Raw genomic sequence first — 14,150 nt, 5'->3', positions numbered from 1 at the left:
CATGCCCAACAGGATTTTCTGGGCTGAATATGCTATAGATTGCATCCTTCACCCCATTCATTTTAAAAAGGACAATTTCCATCAAATTTGTATGCATTGTGTGCCATGTGCAAACATGTATCCTCTTTCAAAGGTGTGTTGGAGAGCCCCAAAAGAAATCAGGCTCACACACAAGCAAGAAATGCCCAGGAGGCAGAAGTCAACAGGTGAATTTTCCTATAAATTATTTCTATAGTAGGAAATCCCTCACCTGATGATTTTCTGCTTGCCACACAACTATTAAAAATACAAGAATCCTCTTTTACTCAGTGAAAATCCAAAACCATGCAAAGAATTCAAGTTTCATGAGCTGTAAACCAATCGTCTTAATATAGGTCTTTTGTCAAATTGATTTAGAATGGCAATAATACACTGAGTGGAAAATCAGACATGGCATTTCAAATTTAGGGGTGTGTGTCAAAAGATATTTTAGATTTATAGTGATCAGGGTTCAGATACTCATGATTGGAGTATTTTTTTAAAAAAGCAAGCAGTGTATTCCAATAACATTTATTGTGGTTACTCAGTCGTTGATCATGCCTCCCAATAATAGCAATGCTATCAGCACAGAACAAACAGCCATCATTTCCTCTCCCTCTCTCTTTCTCTTTGAGCAAAAAGGATCTGAGATTTTGACATTCAAGTGTTCCAGCAGCAACAATCCGCCCCCAATAACTCTCTCTTTTCCCCTCACGGGTGAGAAAGCAATTAATCACCTCCCACATTGCTGCTGTGGTCAACAGCCCCCATAACTGCGTTTTCATAAAAATATGCATGAGAAGCAGAGATATGCATACATACACGATCAGTATGTATGCACCCACCCAAGTACCGGTAAGTCAGAGCAACTGGAGTTCTCAGCAGCTGGGCTCCAGCACTTCACCTCCTGCAACACCACAGCTCAGTTTTTGTAGCAAGCCTGGCAGACTGTGTTCAGTGTTTTGAGGCTGCACTCACTTTGTCTTGATACTAGCCAGTATCCCTACATTCCTCTGGAATGCATGCTTGAGGCAACACGGGGATTCCCTCCACCCCAGTGACATAATCCCCCAGCAACAAAGCTATTGCTGCATCTCTAATTTAATATGACCTTTGGACCTTTAAACTGAGACTTACAGGACTGGATTGACATCACTGAAGGAAGAACAATTACGCAAGAAGGCACTTAACTCATGGATGAATGAAATGGGCAGAGCAAAAAGCCTTTCCCCCAATGTGGGTCCTCTGTTGCAGCCGCTGCTAACTTCCTACATTTGACATAAGAGACTTGCTTTCCTATTAGTTACGTTTCCCAAGTGTTGTGCGTTAAGATTCCATTTGGCTTAGAATCCATATATATATTAAGATCCAGGTTGCGGAATTCCTGACCTTTAAAGTTATACATATGAATTCTTACAAATGACTTATGGCTTACCTGAAATTCCTCTTTTACTGCTTGCAGATTGTATGTGAAGAACTTCTGATAATGTTGAAAGAGCAGAGCCAACAGAAGTGAGAGAGTGCTCGGTATTATTAAGAGGCCTTTTGACAGAGGTGCTTTATCTTTAAAACAAAACAAAAATAGATAATAAAATGTTCCAGTTACAATAATATTTCTGAAAACAGATTAAAGAACAAGAATGCTTCCCAATCCAAATTAAATGATATTAATTCCCATTACTTATAAAAGAAGAAGAAGAGGAGTTTGGATTTGATATCCCGCCTTTCACTCCCTTTAAGGAGTCTCAAAGCGGCTAACATTCTCCTTTCCCTTCCTCCCCCACAACAAACACTCTGTGAGGTGAGTGGGGCTGAGACTCCAGAGAAGTGTGACTAGCCCAAGGTCACCCAGCAGCTCCATGTGGAGGAGTGGAGACTCAAACCCGGTTCCCCAGATTACAAGACTACCGCTCTTAACCACTACACCACACTGGCTCTCACCACATAAAACTGATTTATGATTCAAATGAAACATAACAAATGAAACCTTATTTCATCCAAGTTCGGTCCAAGACCGTAATACTCATCTTCAATCTTTTCCCCACTTTGAGTCTGTAGGAATGTGACACTCTTATGAAAACGAACGTGAAGAAACCAACTAAACAGAAACATACGCAGTAATTTTATTTTATTGATTTCTTAGAATCACAGAATCATAGAATTGTAGAGTTGGAAGGGGTCCCAAGGGTCATTTAGTCCAACCCCCTGCAATGCAGGAATATCAACTAAAGCATCCATGACAGAGACCCAACCTCTGCTTTAAAACTCCCAATGAAGGAGAGTCCACCACCTCCCAAGGAAGTCCATTCCACTGTCTAACAGCTCTTACTTATTTCATGAGCATGCTATTCTTTATTCATATTATAGCATTTGTACAGGCTCATCGGCCAAAAGGACTACCAGAGCAGCTTAAAGGTAAAGGTCCAGGGACCCCTGACCATTAGGTCCAGTTGTGGCCAACTCTGGGGTTGTGGTGCTCATCTCGCTTTATTGGCCAAGGAAGCCGGCGTACAGCTTCCGGGTCACGTGGCCAGCATGACTAAGCCGCTTCTGGAGAACTTGAGCAGCACACGGAAACGCCGTTTACCTTTCCGCCGGAGCAGTACCTATTTATCTACTTGCACTTTGACGTGCTTTCGAACTGCTAGGTTGGCAGGAGCAGGGACAGAGCAACGGGAGCTCACCCCATCGCAGGGATTTGAACCGCCGACCGTCTGATCGGCAAGTCCTAGGCTCTGTGGTTTAACCCACAGCGCCACCCGCGTCCCTACAAGAGCAGCTTACATACAATCAAATTACATACAATAGAGCATAGCAGATGGTTGTTGGTTTGAGCCCATCCAGGGCAGCATTGCAGGGACTTGATGACCCAACTCTACAATTCTGTGATTCTAATCAAAACAAGAGGAGTCCCTGTCTGCAGGCTTACAATCACATCAGGGAAGAGGGACCGGGAGAAGGGGAAAAGCAAATGCAGGCACCAGTTTCTTAATTCTTTCGACCAGCTAGAACAGAGATGGTTCAGGAACAGGAGGTGCCTGATGGGGCTTGTCTTCAACAGAGCTGATGGAATAAGCCTTGTTTCTCACATGTTCCCGAGGCAGTCAGCTGTTGAATCAGATGATGGGTGAGGGAGAGGAGACCCAATGGAGCTCTAGCATGTTATGCTATGTGTGCTTATACTACTTTTTGAAGATTTTACCAATAGGCTCTTACTTCACTCTGTATACTTTATGTGTTGAAACATATCCCAAGATCTGCTGGCTGTGGGGCAGGCAATATGAAGTAGCAGGCTGCCACCACCAAGTGTGTTAATGCACACTCATTTACCTACATGTGCATTAGGTCCAGGGTTGCCAATGTGGTGCCCGTGGGAACAGCAGTGCGCTTCCTTGAGGACTTCCCCTGGTGCCCAAGAGCCTCTGAGCACCCTCGCTTCTTGCTCGTTGTCCCCTTTGTGATCAGATAGTGAGAGTGTTTACCTTCACACTCCCTCCCCCCCCAAAAAAATATGTACAGCTGATGGAAGAAGTTGGAAGAGCAATGCTTTTTCCTACTTCTTCTTTCATTTCTAGGTGCTTTCCAAGGCTCCAAACAACTAAAGAGAAAGTGACTGAAAGGGTAGGAGGGAAAGGGAGCACCTGGGGGAGAAAATGTTGGGCCACAGGAATCGGGGGGAAATGGGGTGCCACAGAAGGTGTGCATGTACACATGTGCACACGCACACACACAAAATACAGTAAACTGGACCCTTTTAAAATTTCACAATTTTCTCTCATCCTGCCCCCTCACCGCTATCACATCACAGACTACATCTGTCTTCACTGACCAAAGACATAAAAATCGCAGCTCTGGTGCATTCCAACAATACCATGGCACAAAAACATACACCCAAGACACAGATCCTTATGTAGTCTCATAATTTTATTTCGCAAGGTATTCCATCAAAACCACCACCAAATCATAGGTCATCTCCGTGTCCATAGATGCATTCTGCGATTTGTTAGCAGCTTGTTGTAATCCAATGTAAAAATTGTGACTATGACCTGGATCAATGTGTTTGTGGTGCTGGTGCGCCAGATCTGTTATTTTGATTGAGAGGACTACGAACATAAGCTTTAATTTGATTCAGTTTATCTTTGTTTTTAATGGTGGTTTTATGTATGTTTGTTTTTAATTTGTTTGTGGATTGGGGTGGATGGGGTGCTGGGGGGGGGGATAGTACCTCTGGTGGGGGACACATTGTGCTCCTTCTGGGGTCGTTTGTACAACTTTGGTCCCTACCCTGCACTCAGCTCTCACCAGTGGCTGCTAAAAGTTGTCAGCATACGACAGCAGCCACACCCTGGAAAACAGTTTCAACTGACTGGATAAACCAGGTGAAGGTTGCCGATGGGTCTCAAACCCTCAGTGAGTTAGGGACTTCCCCTGCATGTGAAGACAGACTCTGGCACATTGACAAGACCAATATGGGGTCCAATGGTCCAGAAGACTGCTTCTGCACATGCTGTAGAGAGAAACGATGGGCAGGTGGGGCTTGTCAACCTGAGAAGGAAAACTAGGAGAAGGAAAACTCTGATCTTAAACCTTCACTGCCTTGTGTCAGGAGAAGAAAAGGCTAAAGAGTAAACCCTACACAAATGCAGAGTGGATTCCATAAGGTGGTTGGACAGAGGCTTGTAAGTTCCTTCTGGCAACTCCTGTAAGCAAGCTGCTGCCAAACATATCTCTTTGCTTTCTTTTGGGCCATATCAGCAAGGCCAAGAGGAGACTCGTGTTATCTGGGCAGCACAGGGCTGCCACACACATTGATCAGGCTTGCGCCCCAAGATCTCATTATATAGACTCAGACCCTGCAGTATACAGTATATAGATGCAAACCTTTCACCCGTACTTGGTCATCTGTGTTTCTTTTAGACATCTAAAACTTTAGCATACAGGAAGTGAGTATTTGGCTATTTTTACTTTTATCACAAGGTAGAGTAGCCACAGCTGTAACCAACACCTAAACGTGACAGTTACCCACAGTGGAAAGTACAGCTGTCTGTTCAATCATCAGATGTCTTTGCAAGCAAAATGTCGTCAGGAAAATGTTTTAAAATAATAATGCATGTCAGTTTTAAAGGTATAATAAAGTTGTGTGGCGCTATGAAATTGTTCGGTAGATCAGTATAAAACCTTTACTTATCAGCAGCAAAAATACTGCTGCTAAAAGTGCCTGTTCACATTACCTGGATTTTTAAAATATTCAAATTGCCTAATAAGTTTATAAAATCCTGAACTCATTTATAGCAGCAATGATTTGGCATTAGGAGTCCACAACTCAAGAAAAGCAAGCATTCAAGTATTCTTAAAAAGGACCTTCCTAAGAATACTAGGGGTCAATGAAGATTTTTTGACAGCATAAATTGTCAGCTCATTCTCCCTTCACTACCAAAAATATTTTTGGGAGAGGGAGAAATTAGTCCTCAAAGCCCAAAAATTCACATTATAATCACATTATAAGCATCAGGCAGGAGGCATGGTTGCCATGAAACTAACTGGCGACCTAATTTAGTGTCTCCTATACCCTCAGAGCATTTTTAAAGCCAAATGACTGTAAAATTTACTTTAATAAAGCACCAGGTAGACACCCCCCCCCGAAGGCCCTGGTTTTGGTCACTCAATATATTTTGGTTACAAGTCCCATCAGCCCCAGCCAGCATGACTAATGGTCAGGATGATAGGTATTGTAGTCCAACAACATCTGGCTAACCTTGATTTAAGGCATCTGTCTTTTTCAATTCCTTCAGAAAAACTGGTTAAATTAAGAGATACTGCAAGTACTGTGACACATATGATACACTTAAAAAAAAAGTTCAAAGATTGGTCTTGCCTGCCATCTATCTGTTAATGGATATATTTATTTTGAAGTCTGAAGTTTTCTGCATGTTGAACAAAATGCAGGAATTAAAACAAAGGCTGTAATCTTTAAAACACCTGTATGCACTGCCCTATTCACCTACTATTTGTCTTCCCCTCCAGCAACTCACTGCATTCCTATGCTAGGTGGGGAAGAGGGGGCTTGCCTGCTCCAATAGCCCTCTTTCTATGTTGGGTACAGAAGAGAAACAGAGAACTCCACCTCTGCTACACTGAAAGAGTTCAGCACTCCACGCTTCACTTGAATGAAAAGGATTAAAGGGGGGGGGAATCCTAATTTGAACAAATAGCAAGCATTTTAAATATAATTTCTAATCACAATCTTCTTTTTAAAACAACAATATTGAGTATATGGCACTCTTTCCAAATTATCTAAACAAGGGGTGGGGAAACTGTGGCCCTCCACATAATTTTGCAATGCAACTCAACATAATATTGCACAGCTATTGGCCAAGCTGGCTCAACATAATATTGCATGACTATTGGCCAAGTTGGCTGGGGTTATGGGAGCTAGACTTCAACAATATCATGAAGCCCATAGCTCCCCACCCGATTTAAACTCAAGGGTTCAGAGACTGGACAACAACTGCTCTGCAATAATACTTGGTCTTGCTCTAACTAGTTGATGCAGTCTCGACCACAGGTGCTATTTAATGTGCATTATCTGTGTATCCTACTGGTAAAGGGGTGGAATTTGAACTCATGCAACAGGAGGCAGAGGAGAATGTTAAGGGAAAGTTCGTGTTAAGGTTTAATGCTCTTCCCACATTCTTACAAGTCATCCAGTCATCAGGTAAAACATCCCTATACTATATTAAGTTGGCCAACACAGCTCATTCTTACACAGTCCAGACTCCAGTTGTGCCATAACCACAACGGAAGAACAAAAATGTGTAACTCAACTAGCTGAGTGCAGCTAGAAACAGTCCCGGGTAAGACCAAAGCTCCTTTTAATCTAGCATGCTGTTTTCGACAGCAGCTGGCCAGATGCCTATGAGAAGTCCACAGACAGGACATGAGGGCAACAGCCATTTCTCACTGTTGTTCCTCAGCAGATGATATCCTGGGGCACATTGCTTCTGATCCTGAAAGTAGTATACACTTATCATGACCAGCAGCTATTGACAGCATTATCCAGTCTCACTTTAAAGGCATCTAAATTGTTGGCCATCACGTCTTGTTGAAGTGAATTCTACAGTTTCACTCTGCGCTGTCGTTTACATGCAGTCAGATATAGAAAACACACAGATTTACAACGTATTATTAACATGAACACATGGTGGGAAACAATTTCCCTGCTAAGGCCATTGTGAGTCAAGGGTGAGGAGGGAGTGCACTGCGATGGTTATATTATTGCAACACAATCCTAACCCTGTCTATTCAGAAGTTAAGTGCTAGAGGTTTCAGGATTGTAGCTTTAGGTGCAGGAAGGTTCAGGTTCAATTCCCTGAACGATGACACTGACTGAATGACTTCAGACCAATCGCTGTGTCCCAGCCTAACTTATTGCACAGGACTGCTGTTGAAGATAAGACGGAAGAAACCATAAGCGTTGCCTTGGAGGAAATGTGGAATAACACACTTTTTTACCCCTGGCTTTTAACACTTGAAGTGTATGTTTTTAGGACCCACCTCGTATTTATTTTTATAGCTGTTGTAAGTTGTTAATTGTTATTAATGCTGTAACCTGCCCTGAGATCTTATGTTGAAAGGTGGGCAATTAATCAATCAATCAATCAATCAAATGTGTTGCTGCCACCCTGTGCACACTTATTTGGAAGTATGTCTCTCTGAACTTCACTTAATTGGAGAATCTATGGCCTTTTAAACTGTGGGGAGTTACTGTTTTCGTTTGTTACTATGTCATGTATTTTTGTGTTTTGTTTTGTGTGTTTTTTGATATTGTAAACCTCCCTGCGATTCTCGAATGAAGGCCAGTATAGCCATTCAATAAATAAAATAAATAATAGTAATATGCTCATTCCAGAGGGTTAAGCCCGTTGCAGCAAAAACCAAAGAGTTGCATCTTTCAACGACAAGATCTTTCTTTTAGAACTTTGAGAAGACATGTGAAGGCAGCCCTGTATCGGGAAGTTTTTTTTTATGTTTGACGGTGTTATATGTGTTGGAAATCCAGCCCAATGGGCAGGGTATAAATAATAAAAGTATATCATCATCACTTTCCCCCCCAGTGGATACTCAAGGATATGCAGTACCAGCACTTTTTGTTGTTGTTAAAAAGTGTGACACTTTTTTGGTTAAAAATTGTGACACTTATTGTAACAACTTCATGGTGAGTACAGGCACCTCTCTTTCTTTGGTTAAAAATTGTGACACACACTATAACAACTTCATGGTGAGTACCTGCACCTATTTTTCTAGAAAAAAGTTCTTCTTCTTCTTCTATTATTATTATTATTATTATTATTATTATTATTATTATTGCAATGCGAACTTCCTGGGACTCTAGGTACCCACTAAAGGCGGACTCGCGATCCGGCTAACGCGCGTTCCGAGCTGGCGCCGTGCACACGCGCAAAAACTGCGACACGGGGGGGAGTGATCCTTTCTTGTTAACGAAGCGTCGGGCCGGGCCTGCGCGGCTCTTGGAAACGTCCCCCCGCCGGGTGGCGGCCAGCGGGTTTCGGGGTTGGGGAGGGCCGAGGAGAGCGGAAGAGGGAGGAGACTCCGCGCGGGCGCCCGGAGAGCGGAGCCGGGGAAGGGGAAAGGGAGAGCCGGGTTCCGGAGGGCGGCCGCCTGCCTTGCCCCTTCCCTCCGTCCCCCAACCCAGGGCAGCGGTACTTACACAGCCCGCTGGAGCCGGTGCTGGTGAACATGGTCCCGGGCCGCAGGCCTCGCTGCCGCTCGCTTCCCGCCGCCGCGACGCCTTCGCTGGCCCGCTGCTCCCTCAGGAGGCCCAGGAGCCTCCAGCGGCGGCCGGGCCCGGAGCCTGAGGAGAGCTAAGGCGGCCGGGATGGGTCAGAGGCGGCCGGGAAAGGCCCCATGGCAGCGCCCCCTGCCGGAGCCGCGGCGGCATCCCGGCAGCAGAAAGCAGCCCCGGCCCGAGGGGAAGCGCCCTGGCCTGAGGCACGACGGGCAGGCGGCCTCTCGGCTACAAAATGCCCCCTCCCCACCACACACACTGTTTCGTGGGGGGGCTTTTCTACGCTACCCCGGCCCTGGTTCGGTAAATGTCCCACAGAGTTTCGTGGGGGGGGGGGGGGGAGAGGACGCTGTGGTTTGCTCGGGTGGGGTTAGGGTTATAATCCCAACCCAAAATTGGGATGTCCGCACGGTCATTTTGGACTCTGGACACGCGTTAGGTGTCGAAGGATATTGCCACGCTTCACCTCAGAAGAAGGAAGCCCTGCTGCGGGGTTTTTTTTGGGGGGGGGAGCCGCTGCATGCTCTTTTTGCAGTCCCCTTCCAGGGGCACCGCCGCCCAAGAGACCTCCATGAGCACCTGCCAGGAGGAAAAAAGTCTTGCGTTTGATATAAAAGGCTTTTTAAACTGGTGATCCAGTCATGTTTACTTTGGCTATTAAGGCTGCGTTTGTAGGAAGTTTCAGTGGGGTGGTCTTCAACCAACTTTTCAATTGGGAATCATGGACCCTAACTTAAGTCAGTGGGTCTCCCAGTGAGTAAAGGTTAGCTGAATACTGTGTAGTCCGTTGCAGTCGGTGGTACTTGCTTCTGAATCTTCAATAGTTTGGGCTGTGAGTTCAGCTGAATTAAAAGTATAATATAGGACAAATGGGGCCTGCAACAAAGTGTTGCAGTGCAGAGTGCTCCTGTGCAAGGTGCCGAGCAGCCATGCCTTTTTTCACAATACTCCACTCAATTTCCCTCCCCATCCTTCAGCCAGCATGCCATGGCAGCTGAGTATACTTATTCCTCGTTGGTCTGTTTTGGGGGATCTATCCCTGTCAGATTTCCCCCCAGCCGACTGCAAGAGTTTTTGTACTTCTGCAAATCTTTGGGTTCCTCCGAGCTTGCTGATAAAAGGATTCACACTCAAAGAATGAGTTCAGTATCGAGTACCGTATTTTTCGCACGATTGGACGCACCGGACCATAGGACGCACGTAGTTTTCAGGGGGGAAATCAAGGAAAAAATATGATTTCCCCCCCCAGCTCTGGGAGCAGTGGACAGGCTGCACGCAGCCTGTGCGCTACTCCAAGACCTTCTCCCTGCTTTTGCGGGAGGTGGCGGAATTCCCCCACCTCCCGCAAAAGCCCACAGGAGCCCCGCGTGACTCCTGCGGGCTTTTCGACCAGGAGGGAGAAGGGACTGAAACGGCCCGTCAGTCCCTTCTCCCTCCTTGGGGAAAAGCCCCCAAGAACCGCTCGCTCTTTAAAGGCTGCGCGGCTCCTGCGGGCTTTTCTAGGAGGTGGGGGAATTCCTAGAAAAGCCAGCAAAGCCGCGGAGCTCCTTTAAAGAGCGCACGGCTTTTGCGGGAGGTGGGGGAATTCCCCCATCTCCCGCAAAAGCCCACAGGAGGGAGAAGGGACGGACTCGGCCAGTCAGTCCCTTCACCCTCCTTGGGGAAAAGCCCCCAAGAGCTGTGCGCTCTTTAAAGGCTTTCCTCCTAGAAAAGCCAGCAGAAGCCACGGAGCCCCTTTAAAGAGCACGCGGCTTTTGCCTGCTTTTGCGGGAGGTGGGGGAATTCCCCCATCTCCCCCAAAAGCCCACAGGAGGGTTGGAGAGTAGCGGGAAGGCGTCGCACGCCTTCCCGCTGCCCCCCAATCTCTGGGGCTGGCGATGGGGGAAGCGCTGCTTTCCCCACCGCCAGCCTCAAACCCGGGTTGGAGAGTAGCGGGAAGGCATCGCTGCCTTCCCGCTGCCCCCCAATCTCTGGGGCTGGCGATGGGGGAAGCGCTGCTTTCCCCACCGCCAGCCTCAAACCCGGGTTGGAGAGTAGCGGGAAGGCATCGCTGCCTTCCCGCTGCCCCCCAATCTCTGGGGCTGGCGATGGGGGAAGCGCTGCTTTCCCCACCGCCAGCCTCAAACCCGGGTTGGAGAGTAGCGGGAAGGCGTCGCTGCCTTCCCGCTGCCCCCCGATCTCTGGGGCTGGCGATGGGGGAAGCGCTGCTTTCCCCACCGCCAGCCTCCAACCCGGGTTGGAGAGTAGCGGGAAGGCGTCACACGCCTTCCCGCTGCCCCCCAATCTCTGGGGCTGGCGATGGGGAAAGCGCTGCTTTCCCCACCGCCAGCCTCCAACCCGGGTTGGAGAGTAGCGGGAAGGCGTCGCACGCCTTCCCGCTGCCCCCCAATCTCTGGGGCTGGCGATGGGGAAAGCGCTGCTTTCCCCACCGCCAGCCTCAAACCCGGGTTGGAGAGTAGCGGGAAGGCATCGCTCGCCTTCCCGCTGCCCCCCGATCTCTGGGGCTGGCGATGGGGAAAGCGCTGCTTTCCCCACCGCCAGCCTCAAACCCGGGTTGGAGAGTAGCGGGAAGGCATCGCTCGCCTTCCCGCTGCTCCCCGATCTCTGGGGCTGGCGATGGGGGAAGCGCTGCTTTCCCCACCGCCAGCCTCAAAGAGCAGACTCTCCTGGCTTCAGCGGAAGCAACGCAAAGCCTCCGGAGCGCAGGCTTCGGAGGCTTTGCCTTGCTATCGCTGAAGCCAGGGAGCCTGCATTCGCTCCATAGGACGCACACACATTTCCCCTTCATTTTTGGAGGGGAAAAAGTGCGTCCTATAGAGCGAAAAATACGGTATATAGGATTCCAGCCACAGAGCTTTTATAGTGAACAAATCTTCAGTTGCCACGTATGTTTGTTCTACACACCAAACACTAACACGGAGTTAGTGCATGCACACACACACTGGAGCATGCTAAAGATCTCTTTAAATGCCTTAATATCTTTAACCAACCTGTTGCATTGACAGGCTACATAGTTAAGGAATGGTAAAGCAAAAAACAATAAATAAATAAATAAATAAATCCCCTCCACTCTTCTGATGTTTGCTTATAGCTGAAATATGGATTATAATTTGCATTTATGAACAATAGATCTGGATGAATTATACTGTGAAGGTGTAGCTAAGCTTGCATCTCAGGATTGAGGCCAAATACCATGTAATAATTAAAATGGGGTTAATGATACTGACCACTTTGCAGGGTGGTTGTAAGGATTACCTACTTCAGAAATGTGCCGTATAAATGCAGAGTATGTATTATAGTAGCAATTTACTTTTTGGACTGAGTAAAATAACAAAAGCAGTGATCCTATGCACATTTAATTGGAAGTAAGCACATTAAGCTCTTAAATATTTTCTTCTAGGTACGCATTAAGAGGATATGGCTGCATTTATTTGTCAAAGCAGTAACCTTTGGACTTGGGTGGAGGTAGGTACCATATTTTCAGAAGATCTAAAGTAATGGTGCTTAGTAACCTCCAAACGTATTTCCCACACAATTCCAGCGTATTTCTACTCCCACACAATAAGGCCATGCGTTGGGGTGTAATAGCTAGTTTATCATAAATAACAGTAAGGATATACTTGAGTTTTGAGGGGTGCTTTAACAGTGGGAGAGCATATTCTGAGCTAATAATCTTCCTGAATGTTCTAAACCTAACTCTTCATATCTTCCCTCCAGCTCCCATAATCCGCCGCCTCCTACTGCTTTCCCTTAAAGCCTTAAAACATGGAGCTGCTGAGTAAATGAGGCCCTGTCATTAGCCATAATAGCAGCAAAGTGCTGAATGTTTTCTGAACTTCCTGGAACTAGTGTGAAGAAGCCTTTTTATTTTATTTCCATCATGATGAATGGGAATTCATGCTTGGGGGCATCCCATAGGCATCTGGTTAGCCACTGATAAGAGGATGCTGAGCTAGGTGAGACTTTGGTGTTACCCAGCAGGGTTTTTCTTATGTCCTTAGGATCTAGTTAAATTATGGAATTCCCTCCATGTGGACAGCAGGACTGAAATATACTCAGAGTCGCAAAGTGATTTCATGCTCTTTATTCAGCTCATAGTGGTGAGGAGGAATGAATGAAAGTCCCCTCAAAGTATCTGCTTTATATACATTATTTACACAATGGGCTGCACATGATTGGCTAATTCCGGAATTCTACTGTAAGCCAATCAGGTTGTGGATTCACTTCTATCTGGAGCATGATTGGGTGGTTCCTGCCAACCAATCATACTGCTGCATTGTTCTAGGACCAATCAGACTGCTGCATTCTGAATCCTATTGTTCTAGGACCAATCAGACTGCTGCCTTTTGGATCCTATTGTTCTAGGACCAATCAGACTGCTGCAGTTTGGATCCTATTCAACTCAGTACATAACAAGGACAAAGTACAAAATGATGCTTTTCAGTATAAATGTGTCCAGATTTGCTACTCTTGAAATTTGTGACTCATACTTTGTAGGAGGTATACAGAGAATTGCAGTCTTAACCCAGAAGTGCTTCTAAAGAGGTGAGCTGGGCATACTTCCAATAAAGTATAATATTAAAATATTGTAGCTGGGTGATCAGGTGAAAAAGAGTGCAATAGCAGTGTAGAAAAATGTCAGCAGGTGTAGCTTGTCATGCGAGCCACACCTCAAATTCCTCTTCTGCACAACTATTAGCATACCCTCCAACATTTCTCTGATGAAAATAGGGACGTCCCATTCCATAACAATAATTTTACTACTTATTTTATATCCCGCACATCTTACTGGGTTGCCCTAGCCACTGTGGGCAGCTTCCAACATATATAAAAACACAATAAAACATCAAACATTAAAAAAACTTCCCTATGCAGGATTGCCTTCAGACAGCTTGGGGGTCGGATAATGTCATACCCTTTTCCCAATTTAAATAGGGACAGCCTAAGAAAAAGTGGGACATTCAAAGATCAAATCAGAAACCAGGACGGCTTCTCTAAATCAAGGACATCCCTGGAAAATAAGTACACTTGGAGGGTCTGATTTAAAAGTGCTGAGCCTTGACTTTTATCTTGCCACCCTGCTTTACGGCATACTCCAGTTACAGGCAGCCACATTATTCCATACATACGGCAGTGATCCAGTTTATGAAAACAACTTTTACTAATCAACAAGAGAGAAGGCAACTCTGTCTGTTACAATCACATGCCCTGCCTCCAAAATAACTCCTCACCAACCCATGATCCTCTGGCTTCCAGAACACACTCTAGTATCACAAATATCTCCCTCTAGAGGCTGCTCCCGGAGGTGCATAAGGCATACACAAGT

At 46.2% G+C, this 14,150-nt stretch overlaps 2 protein-coding genes across 13 annotated transcripts in view; one reads left to right on the top strand and one right to left on the bottom strand.

Moving 5' to 3' along the window:
- The window catches only part of UBAC2 (UBA domain containing 2), a 78,999-nt gene extending 70,118 nt beyond the window's left edge, over positions 1-8,881 (bottom strand). Inside the window, exons 1-2 of the mRNA XM_083610972.1 lie at positions 8,747-8,881; positions 1,454-1,581 (exon numbers count right to left, since the gene is read on the bottom strand). Of these exons, the coding sequence (XP_083467098.1) occupies positions 1,454-1,581; positions 8,747-8,777 (159 nt within the window). The 5' untranslated portion in view covers positions 8,778-8,881. The remainder of the gene's footprint in view (positions 1-1,453; positions 1,582-8,746) is intronic.
- Positions 8,882-8,914: 33 nt separating this feature from the next.
- Positions 8,915-14,150, top strand: part of LOC310761253 (uncharacterized protein) — a gene marked incomplete at its 5' end in the record, with an annotated part of 33,536 nt that continues 28,300 nt past the window's right edge. For 9 of the 12 annotated variants that reach the window (XR_014547267.1, XR_014547268.1, XR_014547270.1 and 6 more), the window contains 2 exons: positions 8,915-9,127; positions 12,225-12,289. Coding sequence is in view for 5 of the 12 variants with exons in the window: in XM_083611166.1 (XP_083467292.1) it covers positions 8,915-9,127; positions 12,225-12,289 (278 nt within the window). The remainder of the gene's footprint in view (positions 9,128-12,224; positions 12,290-14,150) is intronic. The other 3 variants (XR_014547272.1, XR_014547273.1, XR_014547269.1) reach the window with 3 other exon arrangements.

The sequence above is a fragment of the Podarcis filfolensis genome, assembly GCF_964270895.1.
Source record: "Podarcis filfolensis genome assembly, chromosome: 4".
NCBI classification, from domain to species: Eukaryota; Metazoa; Chordata; class Lepidosauria; order Squamata; family Lacertidae; genus Podarcis; species Podarcis filfolensis.
Note: the sequence above shows the minus strand (reverse complement) of the source record. Positions and strands in the feature narration are given on the sequence as shown.